The sequence below is a fragment of the Pungitius pungitius genome, chromosome 1 (genome assembly GCF_949316345.1).
Source record: "Pungitius pungitius chromosome 1, fPunPun2.1, whole genome shotgun sequence".
NCBI classification, from domain to species: domain Eukaryota; kingdom Metazoa; phylum Chordata; class Actinopteri; order Perciformes; family Gasterosteidae; genus Pungitius; species Pungitius pungitius.
This window is the reverse complement of record NC_084900.1, coordinates 30,500,877-30,525,515: the sequence shown is the minus strand read 5'-3', so window position 1 is coordinate 30,525,515 and position 24,639 is coordinate 30,500,877. Positions and strand designations below refer to the sequence as shown.

At 44.8% G+C, this 24,639-nt stretch overlaps 3 protein-coding genes and 2 non-coding genes across 7 annotated transcripts; all 5 read left to right on the top strand.

The window, feature by feature from the left end:
• The first annotated feature begins 39 nt into the window (after positions 1-39).
• Positions 40-14,991, top strand: uba1 (ubiquitin-like modifier activating enzyme 1). Of its 2 annotated transcripts, none has more exons than XM_037480252.2 (26): positions 40-249; positions 3,222-3,338; positions 3,424-3,482; positions 3,574-3,742; positions 5,052-5,186; positions 5,271-5,377; positions 5,474-5,564; positions 5,656-5,788; positions 5,880-5,977; positions 6,349-6,495; positions 6,769-6,945; positions 7,515-7,622; positions 7,719-7,799; positions 8,756-8,908; positions 9,539-9,704; positions 9,811-10,007; positions 10,586-10,650; positions 10,941-11,136; positions 11,580-11,654; positions 11,743-11,932; positions 12,049-12,134; positions 12,248-12,340; positions 12,907-13,098; positions 13,467-13,568; positions 13,661-13,761; positions 13,851-14,991. In XM_037480252.2, the coding sequence occupies exons 2-26, from the start codon at positions 3,222-3,224 to the stop codon at positions 13,984-13,986; spliced, it is 3,174 nt and encodes a 1,057-aa protein (XP_037336149.1). In that variant the 5' UTR covers positions 40-249; the 3' UTR covers positions 13,987-14,991. The 2 variants fall into 2 exon arrangements, with proteins under 2 accessions (XP_037336149.1, XP_037336148.1); XM_037480251.2 differs by lacking the exon at positions 40-249 and adding an exon at positions 1,627-1,849.
• On the top strand, positions 12,428-12,548 carry LOC119223824 (small nucleolar RNA U6-53/MBII-28). Its single transcript, XR_005120983.2, has one exon. It is a non-coding gene; the product is annotated as a small nucleolar RNA U6-53/MBII-28 (small nucleolar RNA).
• Positions 13,231-13,351, top strand: LOC119223825 (small nucleolar RNA U6-53/MBII-28). Its single transcript, XR_005120984.1, has one exon. It is a non-coding gene; the product is annotated as a small nucleolar RNA U6-53/MBII-28 (small nucleolar RNA).
• A 128-nt stretch (positions 14,992-15,119) lies between the features above and the next one.
• arhgef3l (Rho guanine nucleotide exchange factor (GEF) 3, like) lies at positions 15,120-20,236 on the top strand. Of its 2 annotated transcripts, XM_037480263.2 has the most exons (13): positions 15,120-15,543; positions 15,821-15,854; positions 15,949-15,993; positions 16,502-16,558; positions 16,689-16,796; positions 16,868-17,026; positions 17,265-17,327; positions 17,462-17,558; positions 18,002-18,078; positions 18,226-18,483; positions 18,834-19,004; positions 19,250-19,442; positions 19,742-20,236. In XM_037480263.2, the coding sequence occupies exons 1-13, from the start codon at positions 15,506-15,508 to the stop codon at positions 19,987-19,989; spliced, it is 1,548 nt and encodes a 515-aa protein (XP_037336160.1). In that variant the 5' UTR covers positions 15,120-15,505; the 3' UTR covers positions 19,990-20,236. The 2 variants fall into 2 exon arrangements, with proteins under 2 accessions (XP_037336160.1, XP_037336161.1); XM_037480264.2 differs by lacking the exon at positions 15,821-15,854.
• Positions 20,237-21,000: 764 nt separating this feature from the next.
• Positions 21,001-24,564, top strand: usp21 (ubiquitin specific peptidase 21). The gene is made up of 11 exons (XM_037480271.2): positions 21,001-21,187; positions 21,596-21,652; positions 21,746-21,863; positions 21,942-22,056; positions 22,212-22,331; positions 22,411-22,475; positions 22,556-22,743; positions 23,078-23,156; positions 23,237-23,344; positions 23,564-23,678; positions 23,807-24,564. The coding sequence occupies exons 1-11, from the start codon at positions 21,032-21,034 to the stop codon at positions 23,898-23,900; spliced, it is 1,215 nt and encodes a 404-aa protein (XP_037336168.2). The 5' UTR covers positions 21,001-21,031; the 3' UTR covers positions 23,901-24,564.
• The last annotated feature ends 75 nt before the right edge of the window (positions 24,565-24,639 follow it).

Genomic DNA, 24,639 nt, shown 5'->3' with positions numbered 1-24,639 from the left:
ACTGTAACGTGCACATGTTGCTGCTTTCCTTTGCCTTCAACTGAAATAGAGTGAGGGGAAACGGGTTTGGAACAGCCGGTCAGGCAGCCGTCCAGCGGAAAAACTCACACAGAGCCCGCCACCCTGAAACACTTTTCAGTTCCCCATCAGCAGCCGTGTTGAATTGCCACATTGTTTTTTTTTTAGGTTTCTTGCTTAAATACAAGCCGATTTTAATACTACAGATCAGGCCGAGTAATATCGGATGTGGTAAGTTCTGCACACTTGTGTAAGCTCTCGTCTTGGTAGTGTTAGCCTCAGCTAGTTGGCTAACATTAGCCAGTTAGCTAACGTAGCGGTACAAGTAGGAAAAAGTCGTTGGCTGGCTAGATAGCTCCAAAGCTAACCGCACACAAGCTAACAACTACGCAGTCGTTTGATCTGCGTTACTGGTAGTCGTTAACGTTTGTTGCTCTTTGCTAGCCGAACCCTTTCAACTCTGCGCCTCGGCTACCCGTAGCTAAGGCACCACAGGCAATTAACCGTTAACTGTAAACTGGGATTTGCATGTGTACCAGAATGCTGCGTTAATTAATGTTATGTGATGAATACCGTTAACAAGCCGATAAGCTACTTGGCTACAAACATTAACTTGGGTGGACGCGATGTCTCGATAGACACAAGCTAACTTGTATCACGAAACATTTGCTGGAAGGTATTGACTAACTTTAACGTTATATTCCATCACGTGTCAATGGGACCACTATTGTTGATTACGTTACCATAGCATTGTAATATTGGCTATTAACGTTATCTCCGATTGACCTGCAAAGTTAATACGTCTGTTAACGTGACATTTTTATCAATACGTGTCGTTTGCGGTGGAATTGTTTTTTTTTTTCTTTCTTCATTTCGCTATGAAGAGATCATAATGGGGATCCCCCTCGACATGTGTACCCGAGAATATGCGGCCCACTCTTTCCCTGGGCCTTTGTCATATACCAGGGACCCCCTCCCCCAAAACTCCTCCGCTGCAAGGAATGCTCACCCCTAACCTCAATGTGACTGAAGGCCTAGACGCTCAGCATCACTCCAGTTAGCGAGTAGCTTACCTACTGTTGTACCTGTCTGGTACTTCTGGGGAACCATCAGACTGTTGATATGTTCGACTGGACCCCGGGAAAAGTCAAATGCCTCGCTCACACTGAACACCATTATCGAACTTTGTTAATAAACCGCGAAATGTTCGTCAGAGTATGTTGCATTGTGTCACGTCTGTAACTTCTGCGTTGCAGTCTGGTACCACGATGAGATTTCATTAAGCACCGATAGACTGCTTATTAACGTGAACATATCGCAAAAGTAGTCCGTGATTGGATCTTTTCCGCTCGTGCACAAGTGCCAGGCGAGGTCTTTTTTTTTTAGCCATTGCATTATGCGTCTTTCACCTTTTTTATAATTATTGTACAGCATTGTAACTACATGCGTCCTAGGCGCTAGGTTGAGAGCGCGTTGGCTTCCGTATGGCAGCCAATGAGCGGAGCTTCTGGTCGAGCAGCGTGCTCGCAGCCACCCTTTCCTGTTGAATATTTCAGCCCATGCGTCACAGCCCCTCCGCCCCTTTCTCTCAGCTGCCATTTTGGTTTTGTTCCTGTCTGCAGTCGCAAAGCCAGCAACGCAATCACACAGAAGAGACTCTCGGCACAACGACATAGTGACTCGACATAATAGCGCAGACCGACCTGATACCGCATCGTGTTTCTTTCTGTTTGTACCGATCGTCGAACTCTCATTCATCGATATTACTGACATCTAGACACTGCGGACGAGGAGCGGGTTCGCGTTGGGTAGGAACCGAGAAGGATTATTGGTAAGAAACGAGAAATCAACGGAGCACGAGTGTGTAATGGCTAACCGTAGGGTTCCATTCGCATTTTATTATCTTGCTTTGCCACATTGACTGTTAGTTTGATGATGGATTGTGTTTAGTTGTTGTGACGATGGCGTTTTGCTGACTGTCTGTCCAAAGATCGACCCGTTGGTGTCTTTCGCCAGCAGGTAGGATACAGCTAACGCTGGATTCGCTAGCTTGTAAAGTTGTGTTCCGCTCTGGGCCTAGGCCGAGCTGGTTACGTTACGGGGCAGACTAGCAGGGTGGTGGTTTCCCTTTTCTTAAGTTATTAATGTCCCGGCCAGGGTCCATTTAGCCACTTAACGTGAACTGATCAGTAGCACGTGACCCAACGGACGGTTCCGTTTGCCGTAACCGTATCTGAACGCTTTAAATACGCGAAACTGCTCATTCCGGCTATGCAGCGTTACGGTTTTTTTTTATTTTTTTATTTTCCAACAAAGCGCTAGAGGAGCTGCTCTATGCGGTGCTGTATCATGTCCGGTGCCTTCATTTTCGATTTCAACAAACCGTGACCCTTCGCCATATAGTCAAATTCGTCTATACATGTTTTTCCAAGCTGGCTGTAATGTTATTGTTGGATACTTGTCCCAAACTTCCTCCATCACAATTTGGAAGGTTATTTTTCGTTGTTAAGCGGATGAGTTTGACTTTATTAGGAAGCAAGTCGATGAGCATTTGATGCGGAAATTGTCGGCGATGGCGTTCACCGTGCAGCGGCGAGGTGTAAGACACTCTGCGGCCTGGTTCACCCTCCCGCAGGGACTGGCTTTGTCAGGATTGAGTAGTTAGTCACAATGTACCGTTACCGTGATATATTATCTTGGCAAAGATTATGTTGACCACGGTCCTGCTAGAACTGCAGACCTACCTCGCGCGCGCGCGCGTGTTCCACCACTGCGGGCCGCGGCGAGGTGTCGCTCACTTTACCGCAGTGAAGTTTCACCGATTCAGCGCTTTTTGTTGTTTGCGGCCGGTACAACGAACAATAGCAGTGACCAGCCAGGCCTGTCGCTGAGCATGGATGGTGATAATGCTGCTATTCATTGCCCTTCCCAAGGTCTGTTCGTTTCCTAGCAGATCTGTGCTTGGCCTGCAGCCAGCCCAGCTGCTCCCTGGACTAGAAATCCTCTTCAACATTAAGGGGATTGGACAGCACGTAGCTTGGATACTCTTTATTGTACTGGAAGTGTGGCCTTAAGTCACACGTGTTTGACTCATTTGTAGATTTGAATTTATTTTTCTTAAACAATGTGATCATTGGAGCCGTTGTGTTATCAGTTACAAATGAATGAATCTAAAAGTTTTAACAGGGTGTGTTATTGCACAGATGTCCAGCTCGCCGCTGTCCAAGAAGCGTCGCTTGTCAGGAACAGAGACGAAGACGGGATCCCACTGCTCCTCCTCTAACTCTGTCAGAACTGATCTGTCCCACACACCTGCCAACGTAAGCACTAACCCATAGTATACACTGGACAGTTTTGGTAAAGCTTGTTTAAACTAATTGCAACCCCTCTTTCTGTTTTTCCCAGGGCATGGCTAAGAATGGCAATGATGCTGAGATTGATGAAGGCCTGTACTCCAGACAACTGTAAGTCTGATCTCCGTGTCACTTTTGTCCTTGACTTTCTTTTTGGGCTGGATGTTTTACTATGCTCATGATACTGTCTCTCGTTCTGTAGTTACGTGTTGGGCCATGAGGCTATGAAGCGGATGCAGAACTCCTATGTCCTTATCTCTGGTATGAGAGGTCTTGGAGTGGAGATAGCCAAGAACGTCATCCTGGGAGGAGTAAAAGGTGTCACCGTGCATGACCAAGGAGTTGCAGAATGGAGAGACCTCTCCTCTCAGGTGTGTGGAGGCATGCACACATACTTGCATGTTTTCATACTGTTTAATACTACAGATCAGGCCGAGTAATATCGGATGTGGTAAGTTCTGCACACTTGTGTAAGCTCTCGTCTTGGTAGTGTTAGCCTCAGCTAGTTGGCTAACATTAGCCAGTTAGCTAACGTAGCGGTACAAGTAGGAAAAAGTCGTTGGCTGGCTAGATAGCTCCAAAGCTAACCGCACACAAGCTAACAACTACGCAGTCGTTTGATCTGCGTTACTGGTAGTCGTTAACGTTTGTTGCTCTTTGCTAGCCGAACCCTTTCAACTCTGCGCCTCGGCTACCCGTAGCTAAGGCACCACAGGCAATTAACCGTTAACTGTAAACTGGGATTTGCATGTGTACCAGAATGCTGCGTTAATTAATGTTATGTGATGAATACCGTTAACAAGCCGATAAGCTACTTGGCTACAAACATTAACTTGGGTGGACGCGATGTCTCGATAGACACAAGCTAACTTGTATCACGAAACATTTGCTGGAAGGTATTGACTAACTTTAACGTTATATTCCATCACGTGTCAATGGGACCACTATTGTTGATTACGTTACCATAGCACCATAGTAGTATTTATTTGTTTCAGTGGTTCCCTCTGTCTTCTTGATTGCAGATGTATCTGCTGTGCTGTATTTTGGCCTAATTCAAGTCCTGTGTGGCTCTGTTATGAGTCAGTTGCGTAGCATTGTTGCCATCCAAAAAGACCCCCCCCCCCCCCTTGGTAACAATGGGGTGACCCAGATTTATCAGTGGGTGGCCTCTTTGGGTCATAATCATAGAGCTAAAGCCTGTTTTAAGGCATGATTACAGCAGACGGATTGTTTATGTCTGCAAGCCTGTGGGCCTGAATTCTCTATTTAGGGTCAGGACAGAAGCCATTGTGAATAGACTGCTCAGGTGTTCAATCAGAATGCTCAGCAAGGATCCCTCCTGACCTCACAGAAGTGTATGGGTGTAAGCCCCATGTAGGATTGCTCCATGTAGAATTTCTCACTCTTAAACATTTTAATCTTGGGTATTTCAATTTTAGTCACTGGCATATGCCATAGTTTCATTTTCCTTTATAGAGCAATCAAGTTGTCATTTATAATTCTATACTTGCCCTCCTTAGAAAAAGCTGATTTTTTTTTTTTTTTAAGGTTTAATTTTTAACCTAGTTGAGTTGTTTTTTTAGTTTTTTACAAGGTATGTCTGTATATTCTCCTTATATGGCACAGAAGCTTGAATGACTTGCGTACTGGATATTCTGTGACGTGATATTTTTGGGTCAGTTTTACCTTCGGGAGGAGGACCTGGGGAAGAACCGAGCGGAGGTGAGTCAGCACCGTCTGGCGGAACTCAACAACTACGTTCCTGTGACCGCCTACACCGAAGCCCTCACCGAAGACTATCTAACAAAGTTCCAGGTATAATTGAGACCAAAACAATTGCCGGCTGTCGCAAAGGAGAGTAAAGTCAGAGATTGAATTTGGTCTCTTGTTGCGTCCTAGGTGGTAGTGCTGACAAACTCCACTCTGGAAGAGCAGCAGCAACTGGGGGACATCTGCCACAACAAAGGAATCAGTGTGATTGTCGCAGACACGCGTGGTCTGTTTGGGTAAGATTCTGATCCCCACTTGTTGTTTTGCCATTCACATGTAATGTAAGCCGCTCTGTCAGTATCTAATGTGCATCTTTACCTCTTGTTTTGTAGCCAGTTATTCTGTGACTTTGGCGATGAGATGTTGGTGTTTGACACCAATGGCGAACAGCCGTTGACTGCTATGATTTCCATGATAACCAAGGTTAGTCCTTTGAAATCTAACCTCTTGTTGCTGAGTGAGGCCAAATGAGAACACGTTTTATTTTGACATTGTATGCTTTTCGTTTCTCCAGGACAACCAAGGCGTTGTGACATGTCTCGATGAGGCTCGTCATGGCTTTGAAAGCGGAGACTATGTCACCTTCACAGAGGTCCAGGGTATGACGGAGCTCAATGGCTGCCAGCCGGTGGAAATTAAAGTTCTGGGTAAGATGTGTTTCTATTTAAAGAAAAAAGAACTACAGCTTTGCTAGTGTAGTCCTTAGTATTATAAATCTACATGATTTTGTCTGTCCAGGTCCCTACACCTTCAGCATCTGTGAGACAACTGGCTTTTCTGATTATATTAGAGGAGGCATCGTTTCCCAGGTCAAGATGCCCAAGAAAATCTCCTTTGTAAGTAGCTGCCTTTTCCACCTGTTTATTTCATGCATTATGAACCAGTGGTTCCCAAACTAGGGATTGCGACCTGCCCCAGGGGTTGTTTCATCCCTAACACTATTCCCAGCAAAGAGGCAGAAGGAGGGAAATATGACGAGACACGCAGCTAAAAAAGACACTGGCGCGGGGATAAAATGGTTAGGGGGAGGGGGATCTTACAATGTCCCTAGGGCCTCCTTTGAGTATATAACAAAAGGTTTGGGGACCACTGTAATCGACCATTTGTCACAAGTGTAACATAGTGGGTGTTTTTGCCCCTGCACCCTCCATTATTCCAATACTGGTTCCAAAACATTATTTAATTTTGCTGTCACCATTGGGTGCAGAAATCCATCTCTTCATCCATTGCTGAACCAGAGTTCCTACTGTCAGACTTTGCCAAGTTTGAGCGTCCAGGACAGCTGCATGTGGGCTTCCAGGCTATCCATGCCTTCCAGAAGAAACACAACCGCCTTCCTGCCCCTTGGAACCAGGTAAATCTATTTAAATTTATCATTATAAACATCACAAGTGGTTTGATTTTTAGATTTATTTAATTAGTATGCGGGATGATCAATGTTTTAATGTATTGGTGGAATAACCTTCGGGTACGTTGTTATTGGGTCATTCTCTAATTACATGAAAAACTAAAATCGTTGCCACACTACTTGTGAATCCTTTTGCAGCACTGCATGTCTATATTTACTCAATTCTATTAATGATTTTTCTGAAGCATTCTTTGTAACCTACTGAGCTCTGTGTTCCAGGCGGATGGAGATGAGCTATTGACGTTAGCCAAAGAGGTGAACTCTGCCCAGACGGGGTCAGCTAAAGTGGAGCAGTTGGATGAAGCTCTTATCAAAAAGCTGTCTTTCGTTGCTGCTGGTGACCTGGCCCCTGTCAATGCCTTCATTGGAGGTCTGGCTGCACAGGAAGTGATGAAGGTCAGTAGTGCACTTTGTGCTAATTGAAATGGACTTGCAGTAGTTATGGGTCGATTCATTCCTGTTTTGGTTTACTCCCATGAACAGTAAGGAAATGGGATATCGTTTTAGATTGCAGTTAGCCTTTGTGATTGTTTTGACATGTTTGGACATGTACTGCACTGACAAATCGTTTGTAAAACTCGTCTGTACACGCACGGAACAGCGCAGGTGAATTATTCATTCCACAGTTGTATAATATAGGCTTTAAATCGCAATATATGAGAACACAGCGATAACAAATCTCTTGATAAACGCGTCATAAATGCAACGTCAACTTTATCGAGCCTGGATTATTAAGAACAGATTAACGGAAAATCTAGATCATGGTCTGTTACCAGTCACTAGTAGTGGATAATAAGTTGTTTTATGAAAGTCAAAGGAGTATAGGAATAAAGGGAAAGAACCTAAAGATGCATCACGTAGCACAACACCCTTTAAACGGTAACTTTTGGCCAAATGAAGCAGAAACTACTAGTTTTTGTCACAAATACGCCGTTACAATGTCCATGTCCCATTTGTTGTTTTAGGCATGCACTGGCAAATTCATGCCAATAATGCAGTGGCTGTACTTTGATGCCCTGGAGTGCCTGGCTGAAGAGGAAGGTGTCGAGCTCACAGAGGAAGAATGCGCCCCGGTAGGCGTCCACAGCACCACCCCCTTGTACCGAGGACAGGAGCACGTGATGATGAAGCATTGGTGTTAAATCCTTCTTGCTGTCTCTTTCTTCCAGAGGAACTGCCGATACGATGGGCAGGTTGCCGTCTTTGGCACCAAGCTGCAGGAAATGCTTGCCAAACAGCGCTACTTCCTGGTGAGTGTACCTGTGGAAAACACTACTCACTATTGCCCTGTATGCTTATGGAACTCGAAGATGATGGTGATCATCAGACATCTCGTGCCTCTACATCTGGAAAGAGTGACTGGAGAAGCCTGTTAGTCTCTCTGTGACAGTCCTCGAGCGTGGATCTCGCATGGACAAAACGGGTCTTGTGCTGTGTTTGCGCCTTGTGTGGACAGCTCACACCCGTGTTTGTACCACGCTTCTCCTATAGTCATTCTGGTGTTTACAGACTCACTCCTCCTCGGGTTCAACATGCAGATTATTAACAATTCAGTGTTGACCATCAAAGTGTGATGTTAAAAATGCCATCAGGACATCAGCATTCATATTTTACTTGTCGCCAATCTCATAACTTTTAATACAACCAATCCATGTTTTTGGTGAGCGGCTTATATTCTGTTATGTAGTATATATTTTACCAATAAAGATGTCATAGAGGAAATGACTGCTCATAATGCATCCCCCAAAGGTCTAGACAACCTTAAAATAAAAGGATGGAATTTAGAATAATGTGACTTTACACCGGCTTCAGAGTTGTTCAAATTAATTTTTATGGATGAGATAAAACAGTCTGCAGCTTTGCTATAATGTAACTATTGAATCTGGAGCTGCAAATATGTATCATCAATGATCAGCAATTAGTCTCTGCCTATTTTTGACGCTAAACCGTGACTTGTATGGCACCAGTATTGTCGTGATTTGTTCCCCTTAGATTTAAGGCTGTTGCCTCTGTAGCAGCCTTTGGAGGCCTCCACTCATGGGTTACGTACAGACAAAAGCCGCAAACCTTTAGAGATCTAATAATACAAGGTGAATTTTGGGGGGATTTGACAAATGTATGTAATGGCAAGCCTTCCTTGTTGATCAGATGTTTTGATTAAATTGTAACATAGCTTTACTCACTGAGAGGGGCTTTATCATTGCAGGTTGGAGCTGGGGCCATTGGCTGCGAACTGTTGAAAAACTTTGCCATGATTGGACTGGCAAGCGGGGATGGCGAGGTCATTGTGACCGACATGGACACCATAGAGAAATCAAACCTCAACAGACAGTTCCTCTTCAGACCCTCCGATGTTACGGTCAGTATTATCTTTGCACCACCCTGTCTGACTGTAGCTGTGGAGTATAAAGTGCAAATTAATTGACCATTTATAATTTGAATTTAAGTTTCATGCTGTGCCAGTTGTGGGTTTCCTGTTTATTGTAACTTCCCCAGTTTGGTATCCATTCTGCGGTTAATGTCATGATGCGTAAGAGTAATGGGAAGAGTAATTCTTGTTTTAGGCAGCGTTTTTTTCACATGGTGTTAAAGAAAATACAATGAACTTTCATGGTACTGATTGATATTGCAAAAACAATTTTGATACATGGCATTGAGTGTTAACCTCAGGTTTATGGTCATGGGGGGTCGGTATAGCTTTAAACACCCCCTTTATTTCCCCACCTGATGTAATAGTGGGGGAAACCCTGGCATAGCATTTGAGGGTGACAGTATGTTAAATAGAAGTCGAGATTTGAGGAACCCACAACCGGTAGATGTAGCTCAGATTGTTTTAATTTCCTTATTGATGCTAATTCCTTGTGTAAAGTCACTCAAGTGAGAATGCTATACTGGTTTTAGTCTGGCCTGTTGACATCCTAATACTTGCATGTATGTCATCAGAAAGTGTAATTGGTGCACTATTAATACCGTTCCTATGTGCTAACAGAAAATGAAAAGTGACACAGCAGCTGCTGCCGTGAAGCAGATGAACCCCTCCATCAGGATCACGGGTCATCAGAACCGGGTGGGCCCTGACACAGAGAGGGTCTATGACGATGACTTCTTTGAAAGCCTTGACGGAGTGACCAATGCACTGGACAACGTTGATGCGCGTAAGACACAGATTTAAATCATTTTAAAGTAGTTATCTTAAACTCGACTTATGACTATCTATAACTTAACGTCACACTCATTGTCATTGTCTGTGCCTGTTGGCAGGTATGTACATGGATCGGCGCTGCGTGTACTACCGTAAACCCTTACTGGAGTCTGGTACTCTGGGAACCAAAGGAAATGTCCAGGTTGTGATCCCCTTCCTCACAGAGTCGTACAGCTCCAGCCAAGACCCACCCGAGAAGTCCATCCCCATCTGCACCCTCAAAAACTTCCCCAATGCCATTGAGCACACACTGCAGGTCAGTGAGTGTACCGAACACGTATGTTAGCATGGTGCGTGAAGATTTATTGATGTCGAGCGGGAACCGCTTTTAGTAAGAATGTATTCAACGTTTTGCTTAGTTGTGCATAGTGGCAGCTATATCGCTCTAACAAAATACAAGCCACTTCTCAAATAGTAATATTACGCTTTTATTATTAATGGTGGTGTCCGACATGACTAAAACAAACCAAGCTTGGTCTTCCCACTCTTAAAACAGTAACCAGCTTTAGTTTGGTCCAAATAAATCCAGAATTCCCCATATTACATAGTGTCACTGCGGGCTCAAATGAAATCCATAACCTTGATCTGTTGTAAGCCTGTGCCCCTTAACAAACTATAAGCTGCAACCCACGTATATAACGTTAGACTCTAGCAGTGATGCTCTCCTATGATTGGCGCTTGAGAGGCAGAGACCCTACAAACAATAATGAATTTGGGTAAATTATTTTATTTCCCAGACGTAGACTACACAAACTAGATGTGAAAGGAATGTACTGTACTTGGATGTAGTATTGATTTTTCCTCAATGACTTCTTTTTTTTTTTTTTTTTTCAGTGGGCCCGTGATGAGTTTGAGGGACTATTTAAACAGCCGCCAGAGAATGCCCAGCAATTCTTGTCGTGAGTTGCCTTCATTTACATAACACATTTATTGTGTATAATTTAAAGGTACTTTTAAGTTTACTCGGATATTAAGACATTTGCCAAATCACTTTCGTTAATGTCATGTATTGGTGGAAGTTCATGGTTGTCTATTCAGTACCTATAAACATGCCTCATCTCTGTTCTAAATCTTTGACTGGGCTAATGTAGGGCATGCTGTTTTTCTAGGGTTTGATATTTAGCAGCTGTCTCTTTTGTAGTACTTAAAACTGATTTGATTTGAAGTCTTCTGCTGGCTGTTCTTACAGGGATCCTAAATTCATGGAGCGTACTCTGAAACTTCCCGGTGCTCAGCCTGTGGAGGTGCTGGAAGCAGTTTACAAGAGTCTTGTCACAGACTGCCCCCACAGCTGGGCTGACTGTGTAGCCTGGGCACGCAACCACTGGCAGTGCCAGTACAGCAACAACATCCGCCAGCTACTGCACAACTTCCCCCCAGATCAGGTACAGACCGCTCAGTTCAGCCTCCCAACTACCAGTTTAATTATTTCTCACTACCATCCCAAATATTAACTTCAACATTACGGAAAATTGTTAGCAAGCGTTCTAAATGTATCAATATACTTTTTCAATGTCATCTTTAGTCAAATTTATTTATTTCCACGTGTGGTTTGCGTTGGTACAACACTTGGTTATGAGAAGGGCTGTCAGCACGCAGTATAATACAAATGTTGTCGTGCTGGTGTCCTTGCAGTCTTAACTCAGGGCTCGGGTTTCATTGAGGCTGAAAATAAACTGCTTAAGTTAAGGGCTCAGGTTAACATTAACCATGAACCTTAACCTCCCAGTTTTATCATTGAATGAAATTCTTGTTATGGAGACCAAATTATTATATAATAGGAATTCTTTACCCAGTCTTGAGCCTTTTTGTATTGTTTGTCTTTCAGTTAACCAGCTCTGGTGCCCCCTTCTGGTCCGGCCCAAAGAGGTGTCCTCATCCACTTGAGTTCAGCACTAGCAATGTGAGTATGGGTCAATGTTTCCTCTGTAGTCCCACTACACCGTTCTCTGCGCCAATCCCAGGATATTGACAGTGCTCTCCCTTTGTAGGAGCTGCACATGGACTATGTCGTGGCAGGAGCCAACCTGTTCGCCCAGTCATACGGCCTGAAGGGCAGCACTGATCGTGCCGGTGTGGTAAAGATCTTGCAGGATGTTAAAGTGCCCCCCTTCACCCCGCGCTCGGGGGTTAAAATCCACGTTTCAGACCAGGAGCTGCAGAATAGCAATTCCTCTGTTGGTAAGAAACCTATTCAGCCAGCACATGGTTCATGTGAATGATCATTTGATTTGAGGCCAGGGCTCACTTCAGATGTTGTGAGACACATGAACAACTAATGTATTGTTATTATATAGATGACTGCAGACTGGAGGAGCTGAAGGTGCAGCTACCGTCCCCTGAGACTTCCAACTTCAAACTGTGCGCCATTGACTTTGAGAAGGTTCATACTTTCTTCAAATTACTGATTCTTCTCTGGCATCAATTCCATTTTTCTCTTGGTGCTCAATGTAACCTCAACCCATGCTAATTGTTTTTCTTTTTTTGTGGTAACAGGATGATGACACCAACTTCCACATGGACTTCATTGTAGCATCATCCAACCTAAGAGCGGAGAACTACGACATTCCACCCACAGACAGACACAAGGTGGGGGCACATTTCTATGGCATTGCCTTTGGTTAAAATGAAATGATTTTATATATATTATAAATATTGTTATTAGACGTTTTTCCACTCCGATGATGATACCGCCATGCTAATACCGATACACCAGGCGGATGCTTGTTGTCTGTCTGGGTGTAAGTGAGTTCTACTCACCTTCTCATGCTGATGCTATCAGTGTGTGCTGAGGAGAGAAATTACATTGTTGCTAAACCCCTATTGAAAAATTCAACATGTGTTCAAAGTTGCGTAATTAGCAGTTATTCTGTTAATCTCATTAAGTAAATCTGTAGAACATGTCTTGACATTTTTGCAACTAAATGTAAAGCTAATCTTAGGGAGGGAATATGTGACATCTAGTGGCTGAATGATATCAAAGGCACTTCTATTGTCTCAGTGTTAACCTGGGCCGGGAGGGCCATACCTTGGGGTCAGCACTGTGTTCTCATTGGTAACCGCCTTGAGTGCAGTATGATGTTTAGCCAATGAATTTAGACTTGAGCACCTTTTTTTTAATTCCTTATGCTCGTTGTCATCACAATCCAATGCAGAGCAAACTGATAGCTGGCAAGATCATTCCTGCCATCGCCACGACTACGTCCGCAGTGGTGGGTCTGGTTTGCCTTGAGCTCATCAAGATCGTCCGAGGACACAAGAAGCTGGAATCCTACAAGAACGGCTTCATGAACTTGGCCCTGCCTTTCTTCGCCTTCTCTGAGCCCATCGCTGCTCCCACACACAAGGTGGGTCGCCGTTTTGTGCTGCTTAGATATTAACCGCTAAGGCGCTTTACGATGGCTCCCCACTGGAGGAACCCTTGTTCCCCTTTTCAGTGCTCAAGTGTCAGATCTGAAACTCTGTTTTATGTTCTTCCACTCCGATGATGATACCGCCATGCTAATACCGATGCACCAGGCGGATGCTTGTTGTCTGTCTGGGTGTAAGTGAGTTCTACTCACCTTCTCATGCTGATGCTATCAGTGTGTGCTGAGGAGAAACGTGGCTTTTAACAGGACTTATTCCCTGGTCTTAATCTGTCGTTTATCAAAGAGCTTAAGTGCTGTCTCTGACTGACCCCATGGCCTCACTCCATACTCTTTTGTCTTTGCAGTACTATGACAACGACTGGACGTTGTGGGATCGCTTCGAGGTTGCTGGCATGCAGCCCAACGGAGAGGAGATGACACTGCGACAGTTCCTGGATTACTTTAAAGTACGCTCTCCTCAAATCCATGACCCTTAACCGCCGCGTGGTTCCCGACCCACAATAAACCAGACCCCTCTTCTTTTCTTCACTGTTCCCAGAATGAGCAGAAGTTGGAGATCACCATGCTTTCTCAGGGAGTGTCCATGCTCTATTCCTTCTTCATGCCTGCTGCCAAACTCAAAGAGAGACTCGACCTGCCGTGAGTATTTCCTAGATGTAGCGCCTTAAATAAAAAATAAAAATGGTGTTTTATTCATTGTCAAAAGTACATTCTCCTCTGTCTTGTAGGATGACGGAAATTGTCACCAAGGTGTCCAAAAAGAAGCTGGGCAAGCACGTGAAAGCCTTGGTGTTTGAGCTGTGCTGTAACGACCTGTCGGACGAAGACGTGGAAGTGCCCTATGTCCGATACACCATCCGCTGAGATCCACGCTGAACCCACCCACAGGAGGGTGGGCAGTGCAGGAGGGAGACTAGGGTTGGCATCGTAATTGAGGCGTTGAGGTTGTGATTTCGGGGGGAGGGGGTGGGTTCATCCAGGTCAGTTCTTTTGGATCAATCGGTTTTTGTTTTTTAGGCCTGGGTTTTGTTTAAGCCCGAGTGTACATAGCCCCAGTAAGCTGATTTAAGGATACTCGTATGTGTTAGGGGTCCAGTTGTTGCTCGGCTGTGGGGTCACGGGTGTCGTTGGTGCAAGGGAGCACGTATACAGAACTTCTTGATGTTCCTCAGAAGCAAAAGGCTCTCTGCTCAGTTTAAGCCTTAGTGTTCTCTTGGTACTCCTAAATCCAGCTAGTGTCCCTCTGAAACATCCTTAAACTCGACTAGCGTTCAGCTCTACAGGAGGGCTCTTTTTAATCTGGCAAACCTGTCCCCTCGTCACTCTACCTGCTCTTTCTTCCCCCAACCCCTGTATAGTAGGCCCGATGCCACATGACTGTTTCTCCCTTTCTCAAAGATCCACCTCCTTTATAATTAAGACGTTCAGCTATGAATCCCAGACATAGTGACGCGTGTATTGAGTATCCATAACCCCCCCCCTCCCCATGCCGCTGCCCCAACTATTTCAGAGACCCCAAATTTGCAACTGTAGAAGCACCTGAGTCAGCCGCCTCTCCTGACTGGAAAACAGCCCGACTAGTAGGAACCCTCGCTGTTTTGAGGCGCCCCCTGAACCCACGTCATCGAGCACTCTGGCTTCGGAGGGGCTCTTGCACATGACATCAGTTCTCGTTCTCTTTATTTCCTGTGTTTTGTTCATTTCTATTGTTTTGGTGTGGGGGGGGGGATGCTGAAAGAGTTTTGGCACACACCTTGTAGATCGTAAATGGTCTTTCTACTTTGTTAATTCCAAATGACAAAAGTGTAACAGCAAGGTGATGAAATGGGAGCACTTAGTGTGATAGTGAATAAACATGTAAAAACACAACTCCATTTGTGGTCTTTAACTTTTTCCACGGTAATATCGTTATGTATCACTTGTGGTGTTTTTTCCTGTGTGACCTGGCTCTCATCAACGCGTTCATGATTAAAGGTATTTGGGGAAACACATCTGTGAAACGCCCACGTGTCCTAAAATGTTTAAGTGATTAATATGTTTAAGTGAGTAATAAGTTTAAGTGGTTTACTCCTCGTAATTTTGGCTCCTATCTCGTTTTGCATGATGCGTATTCTTATTTGTTTGCAAAGTGGTGTAAAAAAAAACATGTTTTCTGAACCCTCTGAGCGGATACATGAATATGTGCAACGCCAAAGGATGTGGTTGAGTGAGATGAGGGAGGGAAACAAGTGAAGAGGAAGGACTGCGCTAAACTCTTGACGAGTTCTCTGCAGATCACTTGCTGCGTGTTACTGACATAGAAGAATCCAGTTAGACTTTGGATTATTTACAGCCTTCTAAGCTAAAAGGGTTTCTGTGAGGATGCGTTGACGACTAAGGCAATATGGAAGTAGAAGAGACCGGAGAAACGAGGACTTCCTGGTATGATACTTTTTTTCTTTGATGGCAAGTTACCAGTTTCCACGAACGATTGCTACTGCGATCAGATGGGACACATCAGATCGTAAATGATACTTATTGTTGGTATATATTTGTCATTGTAACAAAGTTTTAAATTGTTCACTGTTTAGCCGTTTAAGTGTTAATATTTTTTAATGTACTAGTATAACTTGAGGAATGTATGACATGCTGACATCTATCGGCATTCATTACTAGTAATTTAACTTTAATCTTTTTTTTTTCTTTTTCTTTTTTATAGCACTGCAATGTTAGAGACTCACTCCATCCCCGGGGTAAACTCCATTTACCTTATTTATTTGACCGTTCTCATATTGCATGGATTCACTTAAACACCGAACGCAAATCTTTTATATTTTTGCTCTTTAGAAGAAGAGAAAACAAGACCCTGATCCTGTGGTGAGAATCGTGGAGGTGAGTGATTTCTGACATGCACTCAGCCGCCGTGGCTCTGCGTCACCTTGCCATCGAGTTGTCTAACCAGCGGAAGTTCTAGCCAGCCTTACCTTTGAGGCCACAATGCTGAGTGCAGCGTTTACAAGAACCGTGAAGGCGAAGCACAAACCTCTGAATGTTCACACATGTCGCACTTAGCTTCTTTGTCCACTTTTTGGTTCTACCTGCTTTGCATTAATCATCATGTGTCACAAAACAATGTATATTACCAGCAGGTATTTTAATGTGTCTCACTCGCATTGTACACTGAACTATTCAGCTGATGTGGTTACTGTGGCAATAACTGGCAGACATCTTGTATTTTACTACAGAAGCAGAGTTCCTCTTTGAAAGAGTCACACAGGAAATGAGAGCTCTGCACTATGCAACAGCGCATCTCCCCCCTGACATGTCTTTCCTGAACTCTCATCTTTTTCACAAGCTCAGCTAATGCACATTCTGCTGTGACCTGTATGATTTTAATCAGGATGAAGAGGAAGATGAGGAGGATGAGATGATGTCCGACCAAATGGGGGATTCAGAGGTGAGTTGTTCCTTTTTTTGTTTTTTTTCAGGAGCCAGATATGTTATTTTTTTTTTTTTAATCTTTTAATGTACAGCCAGTAATAGTTGCAATGCTTAGACATCGTGTTAAAACTGTAATTTCATTTTAGGAGCCCAGTAACAAAAGGGTCAAACCTGTGGTAAAGTCCAACAGCCTAACGGGCGTCTTGACCCCGGTGAAGACGCCCGCTCTGAAACGCATCGGACAGTCTATTTCGGTAACAACGCGCACAAACACGCGCTCCTATCTGTTGTGGTACAAAACTAATCGCCAGCGACTTTCCCACAGCGGTCGATTAGCTTTCGCACGGAGGCGCGACCTTTGCCCCCGGCTCCCCTGCGCTCTCGATCCAAGGCCTCGTCGTATCCTCGCCGGCGCAACAGCCAGTGCTGGAGTGACACCGTGGAGAGTCATGACCTCACTGCAAAGGAGATCAAACGCCAGGAGGTACGAGGGGCCAGCCAGAGGAGTAGCTTTAATGTGATGTGGGGGGGTCACTGGGTCAAGCGTTGCAACTGGTTGGCAGTGTGGGTGGGGTCACTAGAAGCAGAGCGTTCTGAAAGAGGATGTGAGCTGCCACTCGAGCCTCAACTTCCTGAATTGAACAATTGGCTGCGAGAGCGACAGGTTCGCATGCGTGCGCCGTGTGCGTTGCATCCACATGTCCGGTGTGTTGACTCCACAGGTGATCTATGAACTGACTCAGGGCGAGAGACAACTCATTGATGACCTCAGTCTGGTCAAGAAGGTACTTTTCGTCCAACAATAATATCTGAACTCTGCTCTCATATATTGGCATTCTTCTGATTGAAGCATCTGGTGCTTTCATACGCACCTTTTGCCACCCCCCCCTCCCCCCCGGGTCTCTCTCTGTGCTACCAGGTTTACTATGAGCCCATGCTGACGCTGGACATCATGACAAAGAGTGAGCTTGGACAGATCTTCGGTACACTGGACTCTCTCATTCCCCTACATCAAGGTATACGGCCCCTCTTCTTGCCAGACTACTTTCAACCTACTGATTGAAAGTCAAAAGCATGGGTCAGGAAAGGAGGGCGAAGTGCAAAATACTCCTGATGTTTGGACACATTTTGACATTTTTACACCTCAGGTGTCAACTCTTTTATTTCAAATTTTAAACTAATGTCAAAGGTTTTTCTTTCCATGATTGGATTTCTTTGCTAAACATATAATGGGACCTCAGTTCATTACACCCAACATCAATCATTACATCAGCTTTTGCAAGCGTTTGCCATGCGGTGACATACAGTCCATGTGAAGCAAGTGAGTGAGTTTTCTGATGATGCATCTTTATGGAGGTTGAATTGGGTCAATTTCCTCATTCGTCGCTTCCCTGAAGTGACAGCGGTTTGACATGAATGAATAAGAATTCTACAGTGTTGTTTTCATTCCTAATATCAGATCTCCTGGGTCGTCTCGACCGGCTGCGGGGATCAGGGAAGACCATCGGCCAGGTGGGGCCCACTCTGATGAACTGGGTGAGTGAGAAACTGAGAGAAAAGCTCACAAACCACATTCACTCTCTTCAGTTCCTCTATTTACTGTTTTGTTCCGCTCTCATTCAGAGTCCTCGAGTTAATCCCTACACATTTTTCACATTTTTGTTGCGTTATTTCTCGCTGCAGTTCCCTTGCCTGGAGGCCTACGTTATCTACTGCCGTAACCAGGTGGGGGCCAAAGCCCTGCTGGACCAGAAAAAGCAGGAGAAAAAAGTCGAGCGCTTCCTTCGTTTGTGCCAGGAGTCCTCGTTCAGCAGGAAACTGGACCTGTGGAACTTCCTGGACCTCCCTCGAAGCCGTTTGGTGAAATACCCCCTGCTGTTGAAGGAGATCCAGAAGTGCACGCCTCCAGAGCACCCGGACGAGGACTCGTTGCCCGACGCTGTGAGTCGGCCTCCTAATGTTCACCCTCGTGTTCTTCTAAAAGGTTCCGAGTGCTCTTCACATTGGCAGAGCATCCTGGATGTGAGCTGCTTTTAGACCAGAGTTCCCTTTTTAAATTTTCTCATATGTTTTATATACACATGTTTTGTGTACCCAGTAAAACGTGTATGTATATACCTGTGTGTTACATTCTTTTTTAATGAATAGCATGTTATAAGGAGGCAGCGTTACATTTCATATTGAAAAGCATCATAGTAAACATACATATTTTGCAGCAAAGTCGTCAGTTGGGGGACCAAAACCACCCATAAAACCCACATTAATTTTGTGTGATACTTTGTCCTGTTCAGTTGGAGCTGGTCCAGAGCATCGTGGCAGAGGTGAACAAGAACACAGGCGAGGCGGAGTGTCAGTTCTACAGGCAGGGCCTTGTGTATCTGGAGGACGGTCAGAGACTACAGGAGATCCAGCTGTCGCGCTACCTGTACTGCCACGGAGAGCTCAAGAACAACAAGGGCCAGGTAGCGCCTCTGCTCATGTTTAACTACTCTAAAGATGACCGTCTGTTTCTCCGAAGTTCTTCCTTTGATACATATTCATATCGCAACTGAAAATGTCAGCATCTGAAACGGGATGGATCCATATACTTAAAGAACTTTTCAGAGCTTTCTGGTTATTTCTTTTTAAAACGAGCCCCTTGTTGACCTCTAGCTCGAAAGGGCACTTTGTATCATCTTCTTAAATGTGTGCACGTGTCCTTTGTCAGCGGCTGCATGTATTCCTGTTTGAGCTGGCCTTGGTACTGACGAGGCCGGGGGAGGACAGAGAGCGGGGTCAGGTGTTCCATGTGTACAGACAACCTCTGCCCAACGCCTTGATAAACCTGGAAGAGATCCCAGATGGGGAGCCCGGTGGAGGGGGCACCTTCAGGGGAGCCTTCACTGGAGGAAATGACAAAGGTAACCGAAACTTAATACGATGCAGTTATGCATTTTTCTTTTGATATCGATGGCATCAACATGGTCTGGATCTAATTCATCAGCAAACAGTCAGTGTCGTTACTGAATGACAATTAACATTCTGTCCAACTAAATGATGAATGGTTTCAGCAGCACAGTAATGTTTTATTGTTTTTGTATAACAGGATAAAGACTGTTCAATTTAGGCTTCAACTTGATTAATAGAATGTCAGCTGAAATGAACGCTACTTTTCCTTGCACTCAATTTCCGTCCTCTTTTTCTCTCCTTTCCATCCCAGTGAAAAACTTTTTCCGTGTGAGCAGCAGGGGGCGCTCCAAATTCCACCCGTACAGCCTGCAGGCCAACGACTCCTTCAGCAGGCAGCAGTGGATCACCTGTCTGCGCCAAGCAATCGTCCAGTCCAGGGACAGGTCCGCTCAGACCAGCCAGTCGCAGCTCTCCCTCCACGCCGATCCCGCCCTGTATCACATAGCTCAGCTCAGCCTCAACTCGGACACAGAAATGGCCGATCACACCTGCCGCTGACCGTGTCAGAGGGACGAGCAGGGAGGTGACCTGCACATGGAGATAGAACCAAATGTAGACTGTGAAAGATGACTGTGCTTAGACGCGTACGGGATTCCCCTACGTGGGTTTTGAGTGTTCATGCATGTGCTGTTGGAAAGTTGTGATTGTAGGGATGTTTGTTGTACAGCTTAAACAGTATTACTGAATGTGGATTTACAGTGTATAATGTGTTTCTTCTGTTGTTTTTTTAAAATAAACTGATATATAGACATTTTGGGTACTCATTGTAAATGCACCTCCTAAAAATAGCAAACAAGATCTTCAAAGAAAAGATTAGTCATGATTATCCCTCCCGCCCCTGCCTCCCCTCTTGCACCGTGGGGGGGGGGGGGGGGGGGGGAAGAGAGAGAGAGAGGTAGACTTTCAGTTTCCTCCTACAGACACACAGTGAAACAGTAGACGTCCACTTATGCATTTTTAACAGCTCAGCAGGGGATGGGAACGGTTTGGTTGGGACAGTTTGTTCACAGATAGAGTGACCAGGAGTGATCAGGTGAGTCCAAACCGCACGGTTTATTTGCTAATGCTGAAACATTAGTTAGGAATTATTTTCAAACTTTGTTTGCAAGATTGAAGTCTTTACCGGTGGGGATGCTGCAGTGAGAGTGTGAACTTGGCTTTGCTACCTGCTGTCGTGCAATGTTGCAAGTTATTTACTTCTCATTTATAGTCCTCAATCAGGCAACACTTAAGGTCTTTAGATCGTGACAGTTGTTTTTGTAAACATGTGCCCTGAAGTTGATATCTAGAAATCGACATTCATTGTGCCGTCTGTCGGACCTTGATTCTCCCAGCTGACCTTCAAGTGCTATTATCACTGTCAACTCGACCTAAACAAGATAGCGATTTACCTTTTGTTAATGACATGCCTCCTAATTTGAGCACTTTATGAACCACTGTCATGTTCTGCTCACTTTGTCCTCTGCATTTGTAAACCACCTGACTTTAATTTATTTGGGAAGCTCTCTGTCCCATTGAAAGTGGAAGACAGTACTGAGGCATGCCAGGGGACAGCGGCGTCAACGTTGAGGGCTCTTGTGAGGCCCTGTGTCGGACCCTGGTTTCACAGAACGGCCTGCAGAGAGAGACGGCCGACATCTCCCAGTCCGTCCTCTACACCTCGCTGATGGGCTTGCTTCTGGTCGCCGACAACGAGGTGGGCAAAACGTGGACAATCCTTAAATGTATGTAAAAACTCAGGTTTCTGGAACCCTTTGTTTTTAACGTGGAAGTCATGGAACACACCTAAACGTGGACTGAGAGGTATTGTGTAGAGTAAGTAATAAAGAGTACACATCAAGGCACGCGTGTTTAAGCACCTGTCAGCAGTCCTTGTCTCTAATTGGATGAATGCTTCAGGCTAAACTCCTTTTAGCCTCTCTTGTTGTGCTAATGAGATAAGAAGGTAAGATCTGCTCTAGCAACGCTACGCACAGACAGACAGGTCGTACCCACGTTCCTCCAGGGGTCAAATATTTGAGAACAAAAAAGGCGGTATTCTTGTAAAGGGACCTGAGCAGTAGTTTGGGTCAATAGCTTTATTCCGATTGCTTTTGTTTCCTAGAAAGAGCATCTCTCCCTAGGAAGTGGGAGGGTTGGCCTTAGAAACATTGGAAACACAGTAAGTGTTAAATTAGAAAGAAATACCTTCACTAGAATACATTTGTTTTCACATACTTGCACACTTTCTCCCTGTACTTTGTCTCCGAACTAGTGTTTCCTGAATGCAGTAGTCCAATGTTTGTCTCACACGCGCAGCCTGCGGGACTACTGCCTTCTCACGTCCTACAGGGATGAGAAGTTCTCCAAAGAGGAGGCCAAGCTCATGGCAGGTGTGTGCCGCTATCCTGCTTTCCCTCCTCCCATCATGTTTTCATGCTTTCTCATTGCGCCCCGTGTTCCTGCGCCAGCTTTCTCCCAGGTGCTGTCAGGCCTTTGGGACGTAAACAACGGGGGCACAGTCGTAAACCCGCAGCGGTTTTACAGTGTTTTCAAAGAAGTGGTACCTTACTTCAGTGGATACAGGTGAGAATGCAGATCATTTTCATTTTTTGCTTCTTTTTCCTTCCTTAACTGCATATTTCCACAACCAAAAGATTGGTTTTCAAGTTCGACTCTCTGGTAGAAATGGCTGTCTGTAATGGAGGCACATGGCCGTTTCATCTTTGTCTTCGACCCAGTCAGCAGGACGCGCAGGAGTTCCTCAGGTTCCTATTGGACAAGCTGCACACGGAAATCAACCGCAGGCCCTGTGTTAGACGGACGGGGAAGGAGCCACAACCGAAATTTGCCAGGTTCAGGTGCGTGTGAAAGATTCTGATTCTTATGTCCTTCACGTGACCTTATCCCTCTTACCCCTCAGCTGTCGGTCTTCCTTAGGATTTCAGAAGAGGCGGCTGCCATGTGGAAGAAGCACCTGGAGAGAGATGACAGCGGGATCGTCGGTGAGAAGAGAAATCCAGTGGTTGTGATCCATCGTCTTCCTCCGCTCCCCTACTGATAATCCCTCCCGTCGTTCTCGCAGACCTGTTCTTGGGCCAGCTGAGGAGCTCGCTGCATTGCTCAGTGTGCTCTCACTACTCCAACACATTCGATGTGTTCTGTGACCTATCGCTGCCCATCCCCAAGAGGAGCTCTGCTGGGGGGGTCACGCTGAGGGAGTGCCTGGAGCTCTTCTCTCAGGAGGAGAAACTGGACAAGGAAAACTCACCTGTAAGTTGACGCGGAATGCCCGACACCATTGGATCACAATACATCACAACCACGTGTCTCTAGGTTTGGGTTCAAAGGTCAGTGGGACCTTGTTAGCACAATGTAAACATGGCGAAGAGGGAATACAGCAATAGAGCATCCGTATGTATGTGCCAAGGGAGCGAGAAAGCCAAAGAGCCTATTGAGTGTAAACGGGACTTATTTGATGGTATATTGATATTGAGGAGAACAGTGAGGTAAAAGAAAATGCTGCTCGGATGTTACCTAACACACAACACGTGTGTCTGCTCATTTTTAAAAAATGAATATGTTTGTTTCTTGATCTGTGTTTTAGATGTGCGAGAGGTGTAACAGACATACCGAGTGCACCAAGCGGCTTTCCATCCAGAGGTTCCCCCAGGTTATTGTGATTCGTATCCTTGACAAAAAAGAAAGAATTGACCTTGGAGCAGTTGTTGTGTCAGAACGTGTGATGCTTAACGGTCTCGTTCAGATCTGAACCGCTTCACAACGTCGCGGTGGTCTATCAGTAAAAGCACCGTGTACGTGTCCTTCCCACTTACTGACCTGGACCTCGGACGCTATGGGCCTGCTGACTGTGGTAAAAAAAAAAAACACCATCCATGCACTTTTTCCTTTTACCTGCTTGAGGCGAGCCTTTTTGGTTATTAAATAATCAACTAATTACAATAAAATATCAATCAAAAACAGTGGCATATATTGGACAGAATTTCTTGCAACTGGTGGATTTTTTCCTTGAATTGTAAGGAAAACACAAAACAAGTAAGTCATTAGGTCCACTGTGTGTTTTCCCCCACAGGCCCAGTTCTGTACGATTTATATGCAATATGTAACCATGCTGGGACGGTGAACATGGGCCACTACACAGCCTGCTGTTCAGACCAAAATGGTTGGTGCTTCTACAATGACTCAAGGTGAGGCTTCCCCTGCCCCCAGATCTTATTCTTTAACAAGTATCGGAACTTACTGAAGACTGTGTCTGTACTGAGGCTTCAAACCTCAAGCTGTTTCTAATTATTACTCTCCATATACCCAACCACAGTGTGTCTCCAGTCTCTGAGCACCAGCTTCAGACCAATCAAGCATATGTGCTGTTCTACCAGCGCAGCAACACCACCACCGCAGTCAGGAAATAGACTTGAGACTGGCTGAGCCAAGCAGCCAATCAGAGGATCGTTATAGCCAGTGACTATAGAAACACGTAGAAGCAGCAGTGCTGGAACTCCTGCATTTATGCACGGCTCAATCTCAGTGAGCATGCCTTCGAATAATCTCTGAAGACAAGAGCAAAGCCATGCTCTCTTTGAAAGGGGCCCTCTGGAATCGTGTAGATGCTTTCGGAGAGTCTCAGTGACAGAGCCGAGACAGCTGGGACAGACAGCACACAGCCTTAAGGGTACCATACGGTGTACTTGCACATGAGGCTGAGCTCTTTGTGTAAGATGATTGGGATTTGTACTTGCGAGTACCTGAGTATAAAAAGAAAAATATTGTATGGAATAGATATTAGGCAGCATATGATAACTCAAATGTGACATATAGTATTTCATTTTAAGCTACAATTTTGTGAAATTGTACAGTACTTTCACTCAATATGCAAACATCTGTCACCAATTCTATAAGCATGCTTTCATTTTGTTTTATTGTTAATCTCCGTTCATATGGAGTGAAACGGAAATGGGCTATATTTTTCCTCTTTTCTGAATTTAAATATATTTGTATTTAAATATATTTGTATATATGTATATTCATATGTATTTGTAGATATATAAAGTTTTTTTTTTACATCTGTCAATTGAAAGTAACCCACTGCATTATTGATATTTGAATGCTTAAATAAAAAAAATCTATAAAAAAGTCTGAAGTAAACTTTTC

Bases quoted from the DNA above. Each gene is read 5' to 3' on its own strand.
- usp21 (XM_037480271.2), top strand. From the start codon at position 21,032: ATGCCAGGGGACAGCGGCGTCAACGTTGAGGGCTCTTGTGAGGCCCTG. The intron at 22,476-22,555 runs GTGAGAAGAGAA...TCGTTCTCGCAG, and splicing joins AGATGACAGCGGGATCGTCG to ACCTGTTCTTGGGCCAGCTG. The intron at 23,157-23,236 runs GTATCCTTGACA...GGTCTCGTTCAG, and splicing joins CCCCCAGGTTATTGTGATTC to ATCTGAACCGCTTCACAACG.
- arhgef3l (XM_037480263.2), top strand. From the start codon at position 15,506: ATGGAAGTAGAAGAGACCGGAGAAACGAGGACTTCCTG. The intron at 16,797-16,867 runs GTAACAACGCGC...ACTTTCCCACAG, and splicing joins GCATCGGACAGTCTATTTCG to CGGTCGATTAGCTTTCGCAC. The intron at 19,443-19,741 runs GTAACCGAAACT...TTTCCATCCCAG, and splicing joins CACTGGAGGAAATGACAAAG to TGAAAAACTTTTTCCGTGTG.
- uba1 (XM_037480252.2), top strand. From the start codon at position 3,222: ATGTCCAGCTCGCCGCTGTCCAAGAAGCGTCGCTTGTCAGGAACAGAG. The intron at 5,789-5,879 runs GTAAGATGTGTT...TTGTCTGTCCAG, and splicing joins GGTGGAAATTAAAGTTCTGG to GTCCCTACACCTTCAGCATC. The intron at 8,909-9,538 runs GTCAGTATTATC...ATGTGCTAACAG, and splicing joins TCAGACCCTCCGATGTTACG to AAAATGAAAAGTGACACAGC.